Below are 21,325 nucleotides of genomic sequence, written 5' to 3'. Positions count from 1 at the left end.
AAGGACACAGTGCACAGGTGCTCGAGGAAGGACACAGTGCACAGGTGCTCGAGGGAGGACACAGCGCACAGGTGCTCAAGGAAGGACACAGTGCACAGGTGCTCGAGGGAGGACACAGCGCACAGGTGCTCAAGGAAGGACACAGTGCACAGGTGCTCGAGGAAGGACACAGTGCACAGGTGTTCAAGGAAGGACACAGTGCACAGGTGTTCAAGGAAGGACACAGCGCACAGGTGCTCAAGGAAGGACACAGTGCACAGGTGCTCGAGGGAGGACACAGCGCACAGGTGCTCAAGGAAGGACACAGTGCACAGGTGCTTGAGGAAGGACACAGCGCACAGGTGCTCGAGGAAGGACACAGTGCACAGGTGCTCAAGGAAGGACACAGTGCACAGGTGCTCGAGGGAGGACACAGCGCACAGGTGCTCAAGGAAGGACACAGCGCACAGGTGCTCGAGGAGGGACACAGCGCACAGGTGCTCGAGGAAGGACACAGTGCACGGGTGTTCAAGGAAGGACACAGTGCACGGGTGCTCAAGGAAGGACACAGTGCACGGGTGCTCAAGGAAGGACACAGTGCACGGGTGCTCGAGGGAGGACACAGCGCACGGGTGCTCGAGGACGGGATGCCGCGCACGGGTGCTCGAGGACGGGATGCCATGCGTGCATGCTTGATGACGGAAACATTGCCTTCCATGTCTATGCAAGCGTTTTGGAGCTGGGTTCAAAAATAAACTGCATTCTCAAAATAACCACGGGATTTTACTCGACTTTCCAAAAGTAGCTTTTGCTTTTTCCAAGTCTTTTTCCTGCATTTCCATCACACTATTCTCATCCTATTTTATTTCTCAGGTTGTGTTGTTAAGGATGAGCAGGGAAGTGTGAAGATTATGTTCATGAAAACACCCTCCCTCTTCTCCCCCTTTCATCAACTCACGAGATATTCTGTTCTTGAGCCGTGTCTGGATCCACAGCACTCAGCGTGGTTATAAAGGTCTTCAATGGCACGCTTTCGTTCATAACCACCTCCACCAGTTTGGATAAAAACACTGGCGGTTCATTCTTGTCCACCACAAGGATTGATACTGTGGCGGTGGATGGAAGGATGTCGGATGCCTTTTCTTCGTTATCCACTGACACAATCAGGAAGTGCGAAGAATTCCTCTCGTAATCCAGAGGCTAAGGGAAGAGAAGATTTGTTATGGGAATGGTGGATCAAGAGGAATATGTTAATGTATTTTTATGCTTGTGGGGGTAGATGGAGGAATTTTAAGAGGAATTCAAGATTGAATTGAGTTGTTTGGTCCGTGGACGTGTAGGAGACATCTTGATGAAATTAAATAGGGAAACTGTGAGCTTAAGTGTTATGTGTCACCATAAGGGGGTTGGTGTCACGTTAATTAGCTCGGGTTTAACAATAAGTTTCCCCAGGATGTGATTGCCCCCTGGAACCTATTCCTACGTTTTTACATTTACAAGCGAGCCAAACGAGCCAAGCAGGCAGAAGCCCCGCCTCCAAGGGTGATGGCGGGCGAAGTCATGCCCCAGAGGCTGATGAATGATAGGCGTGATGTCACAGGCTAGCCAGACGTGCCGAGCGGGCGGAGACCCCGCCTTCCCGGTTTTCGTGTGAACAAGTGACGCCCCGGAGGAGAAAATGGTGGTTCGGGGTGACGTCGGTCAGTCAGAGAGAAGAGTAGAGTTCAGGGAGAGCGCACACACGAGGCAGAGTTGATTTCGGAAGAGAGGTTGAGTGCGGAGTGAAGGACGCACGTGGTCGAGAAAGAATGGCTTGTAAAAATAAGGCTTTACGGCTGGCTTTCCTTTGATGCACAAAGAGGATGGCACGATTCTTGTATTCGTGTTGAGGCGATTTGGCTCGTGTGGTGAAGCAAGACTCTGGCCTTTGTTTGGCTCGTGGTTGGGTCGTGAGGAACGGAACCCCGAGCCTTATGTATGTCAAATAGCGGGTCGGTGAGGACGATTGACGCACGGAGCAGCTGCACTGGGTCTTTGAGCCTTGGTGTTGAGTGCCGCTCGCGGATTGCCTTCGTGTACATTTGGCCTACTACAAGAGAAGTGACTTGGCACCATTTTGTGTGAGTCTGCATGTGCTGGTGTTAGCGCTTCAATTCCAAGTTCCACAAAGACCAGCTCTGGGCCAAGCAAAGTGCAAAAATAAAAGGAGGAATTTTCTTTTCTTTCGTTTTCCCCTTCGTCTGTATTTAAATCTGCGTGTAGAGGTGCCTCGACTTAGACTTTTATTTACTTCACGTTATTATCATTACCTTTCGAATTATTGTCCTTTGTAAATACTCGTCGATTTTCATTAAATGTGTTCATTTTAAGAAGCTGTATCCGTGTATTTGTCGTGGGGTTCGAGTATAACCCCCCCCCCCCCCCGTGCTGTGCTTCCCCGTGCTTCCGTCCCACCGTAATTTCCCCATTCCCCTCCCGCACGAGTTGAAATCTCCGAGGATCAACATGTCCACCTCCTAATAAGGAAAAGACCGCTCAGCTGTCCGGGTTGGTGGAGTTAACCGCCTGTCGCCACAAATTGGGTCGAGAGATTAACCTCGGCCGCCACTGCCGTGACAGAAAATTTGAGGCGGTGGTGGTTTCTGTGATTCGTGGCACTGCAAATTGATATGTTGAGGAAACGTGATGGGGTTTTAGTGAGGAGGTTAAAATGAGCACTAAGAGGTGCAAAAGACAGACGGAATTGGAGAAGTTAAATGTGGGTGTTTCTAAGGAATCTGTTAAAAAAGGAGAGGAAGGGTGAGAAAAAGCAAATAATCTCATGAGGTTTTGAAAACACTTTGATGTTCACCACTTCATCGTGTTACCTTTTCACTTTCATTCCCAATTTTCTCACTACTTACTCCACTACTAGCTCCACCACTTACTGCTCACGCCACTCAATATTTACTCCATCACACCAATTACACACACACACACACACACATTGCATGCCTCAAACATCAAGGTGTAGAAATACAACTCACCTCCAGCAACGTGACCATGCCATTGTTCGTGGACGGATCTGTGTTGATGGTAGCATTCTTCAAGTCCGTGTTAAGTATGGTGAAGACCGCACGCCATGTGGGCTTTTGTTCTTCATCAGCATCACTCACCGTAATGTTGTACACCACACCCGTGAGGCCTTCAGGGACCTCAACTGTCATCTAAACGAACCGATCACAACATCCGAATCCACATCAAAATCAGTGGGCTTGCACATTCTCCGTGATAACAGTTATTATTATTTTTGTTATTGTTACGGTTACAGCACACTCGTGGTTGTTAGCCTAAGCAATGGCCAAATACATGGCTGTCTGCCAAAACAGTAATAAGACAAGGTCTTCTGAATCGAGTGAAGGCCTCCGTCTTGATAAAAATAAGAGAGATTGCTGCAGAGGATAAAGATGTGGATGCTGAGTAGGCTGATGGGAATCACTCCAAATGTAACGCCATTGTTTAAGAAAGGATCCAGAGAAGAATTGGGAAACTATAGACCTGTTAGTTTGACTTCAGTTGTGGGGAAGGTGTTGGAGATATTAATTAGGGACCGGATGAGGAACCATTTAAACAAATACAAACTAATTAAAGGTAGTCAGCGTGGGTTTAACAAAGGTAGTTCCTGTTTAACAAATCTTTTCGAGTTCGATGAAGCAGTGTCTGATTGGGTGGATGAGGGAAAGGTAGTGGACATAGTGTATCTTGACTTCAAGAAGGCATTTGATAAGGTACCACATCAGAGGTTGTTAGCCAAAGTGAGGGCTTGTGGAGTGGCTGGTCAGGTAGCTAATTGGATTGCAAACTGGGTTAGTGGTAGGAAGGAAAGAGTGGCTGTGAGTGGGAGGATCTCTTGCTGGGAGGATGTAGGTAGTGGGGTACCTCAGGGATCAGTACTCGGACCATTGCTATTCATTATTTACAACAACGATTTGGATTATGGGATGAAGAGTAAGCTTTCCAAATTTGCAGATGACACAAAGCTTGGAGGTGAGGTGGATAGCAGATGGGGTGGTGATGGGATTCAGGAAAGTATTGATACTTGTATAGATTGGGTGAAAGACTGGCAGATGTAATTTAACCTGAGCAACTGTAAGGTGTTAGGGATGGGAAAGAACAATGAAAATAGGGAATACAGGATGCAAGAGGTAATTTTGGAGCGTGTCACACAGCAGAAGGATCTGGGGGGTGGTAATAGATACGGAAGGTAAGCAGGTAGTACAGTGTCAGGCAACTATAGGTACAGCAAAGAGGGTTTTCGGCTGTATTCGGAGGGGGATCAATTATAAATCAAAAGAGGTGGTGTTAATATTGGACAGGAATGTAGTGAGGGCCTTATCTAGAATATTGTGTGCAGTTTTGGTCATGACAACTCAGGAAGGACATAGACGCCATCGAGAGGGTTCAGCGCAGGGCTACTAGATTGATTCCAGGCCTTGCTGTTCGGGTTAGGGTTAGGGCCATGAGCTATGAGGATCGGCTGAAGGAGACAGGGCTTTATACACTAGAAAGGAGGTGGTTACGAGGAGATATGATAGATGTTTAAGAAAATGAAAGGTAGAGATAAAATAAGTGAAGATTAATTATTCAACAGAGTAGACAGTGACAGAACCAGGGGCCATAGCCTGAGAGTAAAGAAGAGGAGAGTTAAGATGGTAGCAAGGTCAGGGACTTTCACTCAGAGAGTAGTTAATGCATGGAATGGTATCCCTGGAAAGGTAGTGGCAGCAGAAACAGAAGATAAGTTTAAATTAGAATTAGATATGTATCTGGAAGTTATGGAGACAGAGGGGTATGGGGATGTTGAAAAGACTTTTAGGTAGTTTGAGTATTGATGGGTGATTGTGTGCATGTGTACAGAGTGCTGTTGGTGGGGGTCTTGTCAAGGGGTGTTGTGTGGTTGATGTTGTGTGTTTTTAACCAAGCCCTTGCCTTCTCCCCTGAGGGGAAGAAGAAAAAGAAGAAGAAAAAGAAGAAGAAAAAAAAAATACAAAAACGACAAAAATATTCAAAAAAAAAAAACAAATGGCCAGAAGGGCGTGGAAAGAGAAAACTTGTGTGGCCGACTCCACAGGATCATGGGATAAAACATCGCCACTGAAGCAGCAACAGACACACATTCATGTGGATCTGTCCAAAGAGCCTTCTGTGTACTACAGTATTAATTATGCTCAGCACCACCTCTTGTAAAACCTACCGATTGTGACGTGTACGTGCGATGCACAGACAAAAGTTATCTCCAGAACGAATTTGAATTATTAAATAAATAAAGCCATCAGCAGCATGAAGGGCCAATTGCATTAAAGGTTCTCCACACCGCAAGTCCCACACCTGGGTGCTGTCGAATAAGGGAGGATTGTCGTTTCTGTCAGAGATGAAGATGGTGGCTGTAGCAGTCTCACTCCGACCTCCAGACTTCCCCGCCATGTCTGTGGCCCGGATCACCAGAGTGTACTTGTTGGGAATGGTCTGAAATGACACAGGGAAGGTCCAGCCCCGAGAATATCACGAGTTTTATCGATTCGTCAAATAAGGGGGAACCGGATGGTGGGAAAAATGAAGTACATGTTCAACCTATTTGTCCGATGTGCGAGTTGTTGATAGTCCTGTATGACAAGCACGGTGGAATGATTTGGAAGCAGATTTTATATAATTATATATTACCAGCGGAGCACCCGCCTAAGGGGCGATCTTGTTCCAAGCGTGCAAAACGTTCTTCCGAGGCATCCCTTTTTTAGGGGCGGTGTATAGGTAACAGACCGCTGTCTCGATCGCTACCGAAAATAAAATTAACCTGGGTTTTGTATATACTAGTGCGTGCCCGTACGTGCAAAAAAAAATAATAATAATAAAGAGAGAAAAAAAAGAAAGAATTGTGACGTCAATCGTGAAGTCAGCACCGTGTACTGTCATTGGTTTGGTAAATAAATGGCCATAACTTGGTAACCACTTGTCCGATTAATATCAAACCTTGAAAAGGCACATCCACAGGGCCCTAGCAATATACATGGCAAGTTTTAATTAGATCGGACCAGCGGTTCTCGAGAAACAGCGGTCACAGACACACACACACACACACACACACACACACACACACACACACACACACACACACACACACACACACACACACACACACATTGCTGGAATTATAGATAGATATGCATATATAACACAATGGGGTTATATAGCTCAGATAATTCCAATTGCAGCTCTTCCCCCCAAAAGAAGAAAATGCCAGCATCCCAGCATTGAAGCTGGGACCGCAGCATGAAAAGTGAAGTGTTCAGATGGGAATGCCGAATACGCACAACCAAAATGCTTCACTCTAATTATTTATTTGACATTGTAATCCCAGTTATCTGTACTAAATCGATCAATCATAAAATTATTTACTTGCTCACACAATGATCACATCGAGTAATTCTCAGTTTTTGAAATCTGAGTTCCATTCGTTACCTCCACCACCGAAGTGGGAGGGAGGTTATGTTTTCACCCGTTCGTCTGTCTGTCTGTGGGCGGGATATCTCAAAAAGGTACGGATGGATTCAGACAAAACTTGGTGGACAGGTTGGGTGTGTGACAAGGACGAATTGATTAGATTTTACTGAAGATCCGAGGATACTTTTAGGTGATGCTTCACCATTGAAAGATACGACCAAAAACAATATATAACATGAGAAGGACACTCAGTGAAGCGCAGACCTCCACCAGGCTGAACAATTTACGCTTTGCATCCCATTGATAGGATGGATCGAGAGCGGACCTGGCCCAAAATCGAATAGGCTTGTTCTTGTCACCCACCCAACTCATCCACCAAGTTATGTCATAATTAATCCACAACTTTTTGAAACATTATGCCATATATCGTCTTTGGCCCCATCTCCCAATGGTGAAGAATCGCTTAAAAAAATTATACAAGCCAGACCCGGATCTTCACCAAAATCTAATAGTTTCGGCCTTGTCACACACTCAACCTGTCCACTAAATTTCGTCCTAATCCGTCAACGACTTTTTGAGATATCCTGTTCAGACAGACAGACAGGGGGTGAAAGCATAACCTCTGCCCCACCTTCGGTGGTGGAGGAAATGATAGATCTAACAGCTTGGGGGACAATATGGGCGTGTGACAAGAACAAATTGATTTGATTTTGGTGAAAATCCAGATCTGGATCCGGATACGAGAATATAAATTTTTATAGCATGATATTTCAAAAAGTTGAGGACGGATGACCAAATTTGGTGGATGAGTTGGTTCAGTGACGAGAACAAGCCAGTTGGATTTTGGTTAAAATCCGGATGCAGATATGGTCTATCAGTGGGATACAAAACGTCAACTAATCAGCCTGGTGGAGGGAGGTTTGCGCTCTACTGAGTTTTATTGTACATGAGATCACGGTGGGTATCTGTGCTGTTATTTAAGATTAGATCTCCACAAAGTGCTGAGAGCATATCAACACCTTCTTAGGTATCCTTAAGAAATGATACATAAACTGCACAGGAACAAAACTAATTCAATCTTGCTTCATAAGTTGATTACGGGTTACAAACCATTGCCAACACGGTGCGGACACGGACACGCTCTCTGATAGTTTTAATCACTCAATGGGGCAGTGGGGTGGGATTGAGGAAGGTGACAGCACATGTATGATATAGAATGATACACAAAAGCTACCATCGGTTAGCAAAAACATAACATCAAACTCATTTGTTTTTGCTATAGCCACCTGATCTTGAGCCAAATTACATTTATCTCGAATTGGGCATTGCAAAAGTCCACATAAATGGTTAAATCAACGGCAGATGTAACTCTGAAACTTCCTTGAGAGGGGCTGGTGGATATAAAAAAAAACAAAAAAACATGTGACTGTCGCAAACAAGATCAACATCACGTGGTAGTTTGTACAAGGGTACATTAGCATGAAAACCGTGTTAAATAAATTGCCTTCGCGATCCGTGTCTGTGTCCCAGGAACGCACCAGATGGGCCGGCCACCTCCACCATCCTCGATGAACGAATCAAAACGGACTCATCCATTGTAATTCAACTAGATGAAGCAAACCGCATTCGTCATTTTGACTACTATTCATTGACAACCCCAAGAGACGCAGGGCAGACAATATCGACGCAGATGTACATTAGACGCGTTCCCAATAAGGGATATTATCCAGGGTGAAACTTAAACAAAGGAAGAGGCTGTTTGGCCAATCGTGCCTGTGTGCTCAACCTTTTGTTGCCTTGAGAATATTTTTGTACATTGTCTATAGGCTCATGGTTTGGTGAGAGACAGTTCAGAGGTAGCGGACTCGTCTTTGAGCTGTCTAGTTTGGGTTCAATTCCTGACCCGACGATAAACTGTCAAAATGGTGCTTCTGCAGGCAAGGTTTCTTTCTGTCCTTTCTGTCAAAAACATGGAACACAAACCCACACAAGATATGTTGGCTTTGAAAAACTTGCATCAACTCTTGGGATTGATGTGTGGAGAGAATCGTGTGGCCTTCATGCACGAGCTGAATGCTTTCACTGGTCGTGAACTGAACGCCATCAATGACCCTTCACATAGCTTAAAGCATTCATTTGTCGACTCAAGGCTCCAAGAAGATTACTGATGTGACTTAACTGTGTTCGCTAAATTTCTGTGCCAAAGGAGGGGGGGGGGAGGGGGTTCGACTGCACCAATATGTTCAAAATGCGAGGCAGGGGCACCAGCCCAAAGGGGAGGGAGAGCAGTACTCCATTGAGCTGTGGACGAAGGCCTTGTAGTTGCCCCACATGCGTGAAGCGAAAAGCGAGGTTAAGCAATTGGTTCACCTTGTCTGGCTGTCTGTCTGTCTGCAAACGTCAGTTTGTGATACAGGAACAACTTAATTTCATTTGATTGCAATATTTTGGACATTAATCAGAAAAGAACCTGCAGTTTAGCAGTACTTTGGCTCTAAATTTGTCCTGATTGCACATGTGCAGAGACGAGTGAGATAATATTTTTATTCTGGGTGCCTGTCTTGCAGTCAAACACAATTGAAAATCATCCCAAACAGGAAACACTGTTTTAAGAACGTCATAAAGGACACAAACAACAGGCATGAAGAACGACTGTAACATGTTCAGGGCCCTGTCACACCTTGACGTTTTAGCCAGCGTATGGCAACGTATCAAAATGTATCTAAAACGCTGGCATACGCTGAACTATTGATGGTTTTTTTCAGTTTTGGGCGTATTCATAACGAGTTGGACGTATGCATAATGCATTAGTAACGTCCACAGAACGTTTTGATAACTTATAGATAACTTATACCAAAGAATGCTTAGCGTGTTGTCAGCGTTCACCACTTATGCCCAACGTTAGTCGAACTTATGCATAGCGCGGCAGCGCATCACCGACGATCATGTGGCGTAGCCTATTAAAAGGCTGCCGCTCGACAATTCAAATCATAACCGCACTAGACATCGAAGTGTCAACATGACCGTCATGCCGAAGAAAACTTCGAAGAATGCTGCAAAGAAGTCTCCTGGCCGTGGCCGTGGACGTGGACGCAAGGAGGATCCATCATCACCCACACCCTCCCCATCACGCTCACCTACTACTACTGACATGCTCACCTATTACTACTACTGATACTACTGACATGGACATCTACTCACCATGGAGTCTGAAACACTGACGGGTTCCTCCTGTGTGAACCCCATTTTTATATACCAATTCCCCTAAACGCTGCCAATACGCCACTATATGGTAGCTGTAAGTTAGAAACATGTTCAGTAAGTTCTGTGGTCGTCCGGAAGACGTCAAATACGTCTACATACGTCAATATGCGTTTGAGATACGTTACACATAGGTTCAAAGCACGCTACTCATGGGTTAGAAATAAGTTTCGGGTACGCTAGACATTACCTTGACGTGTTTCGACTTATGAGTAACTTACAAGTAGCGTGTGTCGACGTGTGTCAACGATCGCATAACGTGCCGACAACTTATGGCCAGCGTATGCGGAACGTGTGAGTCATACGCCGAGCACGTCGGAAAATTTTAAGCATGCTCGACGAGCTCGGCGTACTACGACGTATGCCAGCGTGCTTCAGCATGCTCTTAACGTATACAAAACTTACCCATAATGTATTCGACGTGTGCCAGCGTTTGACAAATTTTTCATACGTCGGCATACGCTGGCTAAATCGTCAAGGTGTGACAGGGCCTTTAGATAGGGTGGTGTACAAGACTCTGCATCAACGGCGGTAAACTTCAGATTTTTTTTTTCTTCAACCTTTAAAATCCATATTTTATTTCGATTGAATTATATACTCAAACGATGCATCACACAAATCGACTTTTTGGCAGGCACTTTCAAAACCCTTCAGTTTAGCAGGACTCGGACAAAACTAACGGAATTTTACATCGTGAGCAATCAAATGTGCTGCTTAAAGACGGACGCCCACATCCAATCGTCCATGCTTCTCAAGACTGTGCGGGGTAAGGTGTTCCACAACCTTACTAGTTTGTTACGTTTTAGCTGTTTCATAGCTTTTTGGGCAATTCTCCGCCATTACTCGTGTGTCAAGTGAATTTTCAAAATCAACTTTGTTCATTTCACGTGTATATCATGCCTAAAATTCAAGTCTACCTTTGATACCACCTGAAAAATATAATCATGAAACATACAGTAACAATCCGGCATAGTATCTTTACCTTCAAGTCGTACCAACCACCGACGACCTTAACTTAGAGGTTGAGCCCACAGACCAAGGTGCTCAAATGAGAACACGAAATAGGCAAACTAAAGTACTGTTACGGATCTGGAAACCATTTGCATTCAACATGCAGATGTCCCAAAAGTCAGTTATGTCGTTAAGTATGTGTGTAGTCAGATCCCCTTCCTTTTGTCTCGTGGGAGAATCAAAGGCGTGCGTTGCGATTTCTTTTAGTTAGGTTATTACTTCCAATAAACCATCCCATCTGCATGACCCCTTCGGCCCATCACGCTCCATCACCACCCGCTGGCTGCTCGTACCTTGACTTGCCGAGAGGGGGTCTTGCGGTTCCAGTTCTTGGCTCCCACGAACGTTGTAACTCTTGTTCGATGACCTTCGCGGCGCTGACACTGTTACTTGTCGAGAGCGAAGCCACGTGGAGGAGTAACTGGGGTCTCCTGGCAGAGGCCGAGGCCCCGCCCCGGAAAGGTTGGCTAGAGGACCTTGTCCAATCAGAGGCGGACAGCGAGGTTTGTTTTCGCCAAGGGCCCCTCCCCGTGGAGAGGGGCCAATAAAAATCTCCGAGACTCTCTGTAAAAAGGGTCCGGTCGAGTTTGCTTTCACGGCGGTTGTAAGCAGTGAGTTTTGTTTCACGGTGGCTGTAACGGGTCGAGTTTGCTTTCATGGTGGCTGTAAACAGTCAGTTTTGTTTCACGGTGGCTGTACGGGGTTCTGGAGTTTCACGGTGGCTGCTACGAGGAGCTTTAAGGAAGGGAAGAGCGACCCTGACCTCCTTCCGTGGAGCCCGATTGTTCACCACCCAAGCTCCGCCACGAACCACGAGTCCCTACGTGTGACTGGGGACCAGACCAACGACCTGTCAGGTGCCGCATCGCGGAACATGCCCTTCCTCTGACGGTCAGGTACACCACTGAACTCTGACCCCCAGCTTGTCTCTCTCCACGGCTGCGAGGGTCCCATAAAGACTGGGTTTCTTTTCATTTTGTGTGTGTCTGCGTGTGGGCCCATCTTGTAAGTAAATCTGAATAAGTGTTTTTGCTCATTGTAAATATTCCTTCTTGCATATTCACATCAAGTATTGCCTTTGTCTTTTTATTGTAAAGAAACATTTGTAGAAATATTCCCAGTCCGTTTCTGTCCCTTCTTGAATTGGTTCAGATCTGAATTTAGGCAGGGTTTTATCCCCGATAATTAATCCGTTCATTCCAGCTGGCACGGCTTTGGCAGTTTCCGCTCGGCTGCACCCGAACCGGAGCTGGTAGTCAGTTGTTAGAACTCTTCCGCAGTCAGTAGAGTGACCCGGTTCGAGCAAGACGTGCCGAAGGTGTGGTTTCCCCGGTAGTCAAAATCGCTTCGTGAATTAGGTAAATTGGTTATAGACAAATAGACCCTATGCTACGCGGTTGAAATATTGGCGACCACGGTCGGTTAAACGACCCGCCGGCTCGCGGAGTTATCCGAGCGACGGCCTACAATTCCGGGGAGTTTGGTGGGAGACGACGCAAGCTTTCCCCACCTAGTGGTCGTTCTCACCACCGACCCCAGGCCCGCAACAATACTGTACTTGTGCTAATTCATGCATCATGATATTTGCTTGTTTGTGAAGCGGTATCATTTTGACTTTGGTTTCGTAATATGTAAATACGCTTTCGCTTTCATTAAAGGGGGTTTCCCAGCAGGGGTTTTGAGATTTTTGACCCGTTGCAGTTGAAGGAATAATTGAATCGGAATCCAAACGTCTTCGATGCCTTTTCTTCCACGCTCACTCAACATGTACTCAAATCATCACTCTCCGCTATTTTGCGTCAATATTTTATATTGCATCATATATTGCATGTCGCACAACATGTTAGTCAACTGGTGGAGTGGACACATTCGCTCAAACATTAAAGCCAAACACTGCTCTCTGTGGGTACTGTGCCCTTCACCACGTTCTCCATCTTACCTCCCGATCAAGGACATTTGCCGACACAGCAGTGACGATAAAGCCAGAGTCCTCAATTTTGAACATCTTGGCTGAAGGACTTTCTGGGTCTTGTTGCACGATGCTGTAGCGGAGCAGTGCGTGCTCTGTATTAGGATCATCACGATCCATCGCTGTCATTTGCATCACTGTGGTACCTGAAGAAGAGGCAGAATTTTTATTTTAAAATAAATATCAGTCTTACTAATACAGTGCAATGATAACAAAACAACTTTGGGTTATACAAGTACAACTATACTAAAATATATAACTATAGCTGATCTTTAAGCCTCTAGGCAGATACTTGAATGTGTTGAACTGCTAATATGGTTGGTTTGTTGAGTGACATAGTTATATTCAAGTTTTAGAGAGGAGGTGGTCTTCTTCTTTCATATACAGCACAAGGCTGTGGGGTGGCTTCATCGACTGAGAGTGTGCTTTTGCCGCTGATGCAATGCCCTCTGCTGGTTAGGACAGGAATTTGTAATTTGTTCATGGTGCCAGCGATACCTCGCCTACTCTTCACGAAGGACACCATGGGATCTTTAACATCCACCAACGAATGCCGGCAGACGGGACAGGCGAGGAGGTGAAGAAGGATGCAAACAAAAAGAAAACGATAACAGTATCCTGGCCTGCACAATGAAAATTTTCTTTTCAATCGCAGGTGTTGAGGTTCATGAAAGAGCAAACCACCAGGGGATGAAAAGTCAGCATAGAAAGAATGGATAAAAGGGAAAACAGGTGGCTAAAAATGCATGGATGTACCGCAAGATGAAAGGAGTTGTAGGGAAAGGGAAGACAGCATTTCAGTGGGTGTAATGGGAGAGACATGAGATGGTGGTGGTCAACAGGCTCGTTTAAGAGCAGAAGACAACAGACTCGGTAAAATGGCTTCATGGACAAGAGAAGAACAGAATGAATGGAGGTGCGTGCATGAAGCAAAGACGGGAATGTTAACAAGGTTTAGGGTTTCTAGTGAAATGCGTGTACCTTTGGGGGGGGGGCGGCAGGTACTGGGAGTGGAGAGGTAAGAAGGCAGCAGAAGCAAAACAAGAAGTGAGCCAGTAAAAGACTGCAAGGCCATAAACCTGCTAGCAGTGAGGAAGCAGCAGACCAGATTAGACCATGGGCCGAGCATCCAAAATGTGTCTAGTTTTTGACTTTCGTGACCCACCTCGTGTATCTACCTGAAATTTTGCATATATTGAGATTTAAAAAATCACTTAGAAAGAATTCACAACTCGTCAGTGCAAAAAGTTGCACATTAATTAGTTATGCTGATGAGCAAAACCTATTGCACCATCTTGTGTCCATTCTGAGATAGCTGTGTATAACTCTTTAGGAATTCTGATGTCTATGTATTAATATAATAGGAAGACGACTCGCATTGTGTTTTAATCATTTTATTTTAAAAGTAGAAGCAAAAATAGTAGCCTTTCTTTCAAACTAGTACGTGCCCGTACGTGCGTGGCCGTACGTGCAAAAAAAAAAAACAAAAAAAAAAACTTTCAAACAACCACACAGGCCGTTCCTTTGCTCTCGTAAACGACGACTGGATTGGGGCATTGTGTTTATCTATAAATTCGCATAAGAAATCGAGAAATTATTAGAATACAGTAAGTCATCACTATCCGGAAGCGGTGCGTGCCCGTACAGAATGTTCACATGTATTCCACAAATTATGGCTTTCATTGAAGTAACAACTGCTGTGATACTTACACACAGAGTTACTTAAAATCAAAATTAAAATCAAGTTTACCTCCCTGTCTTTGCTTGCCATGACATTCACTGCCATTGACCATTGCCACTCCTACGCCACGGTAACTAAGGCGCCCCTTCCCCATTGTAACCGGCACGGTGCGTGACGTCATCGTCGGCTGGCCACGCACCAGCCTACGCAGCCACGCCTACACGCAGCAACGTGTCTTGTCATTGGTTTGGTAAATAAATGGCCATAACTTGGGAAACACTTGTCCGATTAATATCAAACCTTGAAAAGGCACATACTCAGGGCCCCAGCAATATACCTGGCAAGTTTCAATTAGATCGGACCAGAGGTTGTCGAGAAACAGCAGTCACACACACACACACACACACACACACACACACACACACACACACACACACACACACACACACACACACACTGCTGGATTTATAGATAGATAAATTATTTCATGTTTAACACGTTCATGTACATCAATGCAAAACACTGTGGTATCACACAATGATGACACGGGTCACCGTGTCATGGACCATCTACTCCTCATCTGATTCTTCGTCATCAGAATCTAACTCTTTTGTGCTAATAGAGTGTCTGCAGTCGACACACTTGCAAAGCTCCGTACATGACGCACCATGCCGTCGACAAGAACATGTTCCTTTGCCTGTACCAGACGGCGTCTCACAGCTAGTTTTCTTGCATGAACAATATGTTAGTTCAAGCAAGCTGCTCGGAGATGGAGGCAGATCACCCCCAGTCGATGTCTTATTCATCATCTACAACTTTCCATCCATGTCCATTTGGACTGGGAATTGGTGGAAACTGTTCCAGACATCGAGTGTGTACAGCAGCCTGGTAATTTGCTCTCATGACATGCTTCTTGAGAGAGTCTGCATCGGGTGGAAGACGTGCCTCTGATTTGGTTAACATAAGGAACAGATTGTATCTGGCTTCATTGACTTTCTTACTGTCCTGCCCATGCATTTTGGAAATAAATTTATCCGCACCTTTGACCAATTCATCACTGACTGTAAATGAATTCCCCAACTCTTGAAAGACAGCATGGCAAGCAGTGTCACTGGCAAACAACTTGAAGGCTTTGGGTTTAGACTTTCCATGAAAAGAGCTGACCGAATCACAACCTGTGAAACGGTGGAGTGATATCAAGGCTTTGCTGACATCTGGTCCCAGATGTGAGCTTATCTTTGATAGACTCAGGGTCCTCCTATTGTTACCTCTTCCAGTGTGGAACAATACCTCTGCTCCAATATGCTCAGCCGTGGTGATTCCAATCACAAAGACGTCTGTGTCAGGACTTTTGATTAGGACTGGGTATGGGGCCCGATCTGTTGAACTTGATGGCTGATGTCTCGCAGCATACTGGCAGTGAAGGAAAAGACGAGGATCTGCTTCTTCGTGGTTACACTCAAGTTCTGGCACAGAGCGAACAATCATCTGCTCATTCTCGTCTGTAAACTCATGGCACTCCCCATCATGAGCAACGAACACCTTGACTTTCTTCAGACATTCAGCTGGTTTCTTCCTTCAAGTCTGGAAAAAAACCTGATCAGCTCTGCTTTGTTCTCGCCACATGCCAGAAGCTTCTTCGATTGGCGAGGTACCTGCTGATCTGCACTAGATTTTTGTTAGCAAGCTGCCACCCACTTAACGTCTTCCCCTCTCAGTGTTCTTGATGCCGTCTTTCCTATAAGTATCAACTACAAAGTGGACAACATTACTCGGAACACTGAGGGCCAACTCAACAAGTTGCTTCAGAAGGTATTCAGCAAGCTTGCCAAATGTTGAAGGGATACTTCTTGGGGATAGTTCTTGCACCATAGCCATGCCACCGATAATCCAGATGCTTCCAGGCAGAATGCTGACTTCTGGAAATGGCTGTACTTGCGATGCAATGACGTGAAGCAAGGAAGACTTTGCTGTTTTGTTTACTGGCCCATCTCGATGCGAAAGGGAGAGCGGAAGTGGGCCAAAGTTGTACGTCAGCATGTGACCAATATCCAGCTTCCGGACATTACCAATAATCAAGTCGCTGGAACAGATTTCTATCAGCCATTAATGTCACTTGCTTGCCCTTCACTTTACATCGAGTTGACTTGTTCATTGACTGGAAGGTCTTGGTCTTCTCTTTCTTCAGTGGTTTGAACATATCTTCACTGCCTTGAAGACGTTCCTTGCAGTATGAGATGAATGCCGCGTCTCCCTTCTCCCGTGCATCGATGGAATCTGCAGATACCTCCTTGGATGCCAAAGCACCAGAAGCGATGTGAACCCACTTCTGCATCTGGCTATTGCTCGATTGATTGTGGTAATGTCACAAAAGTGGCGATAGCACTCGGCATGATACCCTGGAGTACAATGCTGCCTCCTGATAAGAGAGAAGAAAGAATGTGTAAAGGAGTAGTTACTTCTTTACATATATTGAAAAAATAACATTCAGGCAATGATATACACTCATCACTCTATTTTATTAAGTAGTTAGGATGGGAAATGAGCAAGAGTGTAGATTACTAGGAAGAAGATAAATATAAGTGAAAGCAGAATTTGGAGCAGAACATCCAGTCAGATTCATGATAGTTAGATTCTATAGTAAATTAATCACTGGGTATTGATTTTGACCATTCTGTCAAAAATTAGTTAACGGTAGAAAGGAGGTGCTACCTTCCAGATCCGTCACATTCATCATCATCATCATCATCATCATCATCATCATCATCATCATCATCATCATCACTGGGTGCGGCATCGGCGGCTACAGCAGCTGCAATCCCCACACCGAGCCTGTGCTGGCTGTGGTGTACTTGTAGCGCCTTGACAGCAACCTCACTTTTGGGGCTTCCTTCCACATCAATCCACTTAACAGCACATTCCTGAAATTTATTAATGCTTTTCTCACTAAATGGAATTACTTTGCTGTGGGTGTTGATGACATGCATCAAACAGAACCCCGAAGAACTGCCTTCAGAATCTTCGGCAGCACGAGCATCAGACGACATGTACGCCGCCATGACAGCTGGTGAGTTTACAGCTTGCCTGCAACCAAGCGCGTGATTGGTTGATGGGCGTGGTGCTGTATGTCAAGAGCGCTGTGATTGGACGATGTTTATAAGAAAATTGTCACAATTTCGGGTGTTTTTTTTTTCCATATTTTGAAAAAATGTGCTAGTTTGGTGCTTGACGAGTTTCAGATATGATTTCGATAATATTTTCACACAACATATTATAAATGCAGGTAGATACACGAGGTGGGTCACAAAACTAAACGAAACAAGAGCTCGGCCCACGGTCTAAAAGAATTGGCCGACTGTCGCAACATCCAAATGGCAGAGAAGGCCTCAGACTCCAAGACTTCAAACATGGGAAGCATCAGCACAAACACACAAGGGGAAGCCATGATCCATGGCAATTAGATGAAAGCCCTGTAAACCATTTAATTCAAATATGAGGATGGAAAAGTAAATTATTTGGCCCTGCAATAGATTTTGAGGTGGCAGCTGGCTTTCAAGGTCACTTTGGAGATATGATCTGCTCAAGACAAGTCAATGCAGATGGTGAGGCTCAGGTGCATCCCAGACTGTAACCCTTCCCAGGCACTGAACACAGAAATGAACAGGGGGATTTGCCAGCTGGGCTTTGTGGAGTGATGAAATGCATGGGACACTGCTGCATTAAAAGGCCTGTACCAGATAGCTGACAAGTTGCTTATTTTATCAATATCAGCAGAGATGGATGCTGTCACAGCCAGGTACAATATGGCCAGGGAGGAGACGTGTAAGTTTCTTCAGGACCCTTCACACTGCATAATGTTCTGACAGAACAGGGTGAAATGAAATGTCCTGCACATGGTGCAATTTTCTGCAAGATGATACAATGGATTTTTCAGTGATAAAAAGGTCTTTGGTGTAAACCAAGAACAGCATTAGCCTCGGAAAGCCACGATGAGGGACACTGGCCTTTATAAGGACACCATGGGAGATTACACCTTCCAAAGTAACCCGCTGATTGTGACTGTGGAGGAATAATCTTACGATATTTTTGCTCATGGTGACATCATTAGCCCGTTCCCCCGCATAGCGGGAGATGGGATTTTTTAATCACTTCAGTGTGTGTGTGTGTGTGTGTGTGTGTGTGTGTGTGTGTGTGTGTGTGTGTGTGTGTGTGTGTGTGTGTGTGTGCGTCCGTCTGTCCAGGCCATAACTTTTCTTGCCATCAAATTTTCAACAAACCTTTATTTTGAGAATATGAAGAAAATAATTTTTCAAAAATTGGGTTAAAATGTGAAAGGGCAAAGTCATAGTTTCTATAAATAGCCCTTATTAGTACAGCAGCACATTAAGCACACGGACGTGTTGGACACGAGTTCCGGGAAAGTGGTAACTCGGGGGAAAGCTGATTACATGGAGACCTCCCTCCCTGTAAACTGTTTATTCCTCGGCAGGGAAAACAATCAAATGTGTTCAGGGCTTCTTCTGTAAATTCTTTTTTTTTTTGATAAGCTTAAGGTTTGAATAAGAAAATTGTTATTACAAACTACACATGACTGAAAACATTCTCCTCCCCTCCTCTCTTCCTCCTCCGCCATCCACTCCCCATCCTCCCCACTTCACTCTCCCCCTCCTCCTCTCTCACTTCACCCCTCCACTCTCCACTCACCCTTCCTCCTCTCTCACCTTGCCTCCTCTTGGAAATAGAAATGGATCTTTTTGACTGACATCACATTGAGCTCACCCATCATGTTTACCTCTTGAGATAAGGTAACTTGTAATACTAATGGTACATGATGATAGCCTGTCAAGCATGAGATGCTCCATTTTATTAATCGCTTCTGTGTTTCTTTCTTTATTTACCATTAACCTTCAACAAACCTTCATTATGAGAATATGGAGAACACAAATTAATAAAATGTACAAATATACATATACACAGTTTATATTTTTACCTTTGCATTCTGCGAAAGGTTATGTTTTGGTCGCTGTGTATTTATTTATTTGTGAATATGTGTGTTTGTTTCTTATTCGCATAACTCAGAAAGTATTAAACCGAATTGCATGAAATTTGATGGGATGATTCGTGATTATCCAAGGACGATTTGATTAGATTTTGGGAGCGATCGGGTCAAAGGTCAAGGTCAAGGTTATGAAAAGGTCAAAAACACTCTTTTGAGCATAACTTCCTTCATAATACAGCTATCGACATGCAACCACCGCCATATTGTTCCATGACGAGATACCTTTCGGATATGTAGTGTCGGATTTGACGTAACGTCATCGGAAGTGCGTCTAAATGACGTCACAAGATGACGTAAATTTTCAATTTTCGATCTCATCAGTTTTGATCATACCGTTTTGTAGGACTTACCTTAAGGACGTCACACACCAAATTTGACTTCGATCGGACTGACCGTTATGACGTCATTGACGTTTGAACATGACGTTTTTCAATTGTGGCTAAAATGTCCTGATATTTTACATTCAAATATCTATATAATTTATAAAGCAAAGTCTCCCAAATCCAGAAATTAGGATCAGTACCAAAATATCTGTTTATTGATGTACAGGTTTTGCCAATTAACTCTGTAGTCAAGGTCAAGGTCACACTCAAGGTCAAAATATACTTGTAGGCATAACTTCAGATCTAATAGAGCTATTGACATGAAACCAACGTTAAAACGTTCAGTGAACTACGAGCTTTCAGAATGGTAGTCCCCGATTGGACGTGACGTCCCCGGAAGTGCGGCAAAATGACATCAAAAGATGACGTCATTTTTCAACTTTTTAATTTTTCAGTGTTTATCATTCCATTTTGTTGGACTGCCTTCAAGGAGGTTACACACCAAATTTGACGTCAATCGGACTGACGGTTGTGACGTCATGGACGTTTTAAAATGACGTTTTTCAAATGTGCCCGGAAAAAAGTTGCGGCGGCGAAGGCATGCGCTCTACCGAGTGCCCGTTCTAGTTTAGCTGCTGTTTTGGTCAATGATACTTTGAGTAGTGTACAATGCGGACACGGACGGGCAATGCATTTTCAGATGCTTTCTAGTTGTGTTTTGCATTTTGTGCATCCAGTCACGTGTAAAGAACATCACAAAAGCACGATTCAACAAGGAAAATAGACATAAAATGTCAAAGCCCCTGTTGGTTTTAGTAATTTTGCTGCATGGAGTTAAAGGGCTCACCCATATTTATGTACAACTAAAATGGCAGCCTGTCTACCAGTCGGCCATCGCAAAATAAAGTGAGGTGTACATGTATGACGTCATGTACTGTGCCTGTGCCACGTTTGAACAAAATCGGACCGTGCATGTCTGAGAAATGGTTGGGGACACATTTAAGTAACAAAATGGCCATCAGTCAGCCATCTTGGATCTGATATCAAAAAAAATGATGTGCATATGTAAGCCATCATTCCTTATCAGTTTGCCAAGTTTGTACATGATCGGTAAATGCATGTCCGAGAAATGGTTGAGGACGTGTTCGACGCTGGGTTTGTTCACAACTAAAATGGCCGCCAGTCAGCCATTTTACAACTAAAATGGTCAGCCATCTTTGATCACATCGTGAAACAAGATGATGTGCACGTGTCCATCCATCCATCGGGACCATGTGCTGCCTAAGCGTTGGTGCTGCCTAAGCAGTCTCCTTGGCTATTGGCTACAATCCTGGATGGGTCGCCACTCCGACATGATACCAGCAAGCTGGCACTCATTTTGCCGACCTTAGAAGGATGACAGGCTGAATCAACCCCACCTTGTATTAATTCAACAGCCGAGTGAGATTTGGACTCAGCATCCAAGGATCCCAAGCCCACCACCCTAACCATTAAGCCACCACCAGGCATAATGTGCACATGTATACCACCATATGCCGTCTTTGTGCTACGTACGAATAATATTG

The 21,325-nt window shown here is 44.7% G+C and overlaps 1 protein-coding gene across 2 annotated transcripts in view; it reads right to left on the bottom strand.

Annotated features, from left to right (window-relative positions):
• LOC147023979 (cadherin-13-like) overlaps positions 1–21,325 on the bottom strand; it is a 91,725-nt gene that overhangs the window by 15,049 nt on the left and 55,351 nt on the right. For both annotated transcript variants that reach the window (XM_085890085.1, XM_085890087.1), the window contains exons 7-10: positions 12,668–12,843; positions 5,347–5,484; positions 3,006–3,185; positions 938–1,179 (exon numbers count right to left, since the gene is read on the bottom strand). In XM_085890085.1, the coding sequence (XP_085746211.1) occupies positions 938–1,179; positions 3,006–3,185; positions 5,347–5,484; positions 12,668–12,843 (736 nt within the window). The remainder of the gene's footprint in view (positions 1–937; positions 1,180–3,005; positions 3,186–5,346; positions 5,485–12,667; positions 12,844–21,325) is intronic.

This window comes from Eptatretus burgeri, chromosome 7 (assembly GCF_056783735.1).
Source record: "Eptatretus burgeri isolate ZD-2024b chromosome 7, Ebu_testis_v1, whole genome shotgun sequence".
NCBI classification, from domain to species: Eukaryota; Metazoa; Chordata; class Myxini; order Myxiniformes; family Myxinidae; genus Eptatretus; species Eptatretus burgeri.
Note: the sequence above shows the minus strand (reverse complement) of the source record. Positions and strands in the feature narration are given on the sequence as shown.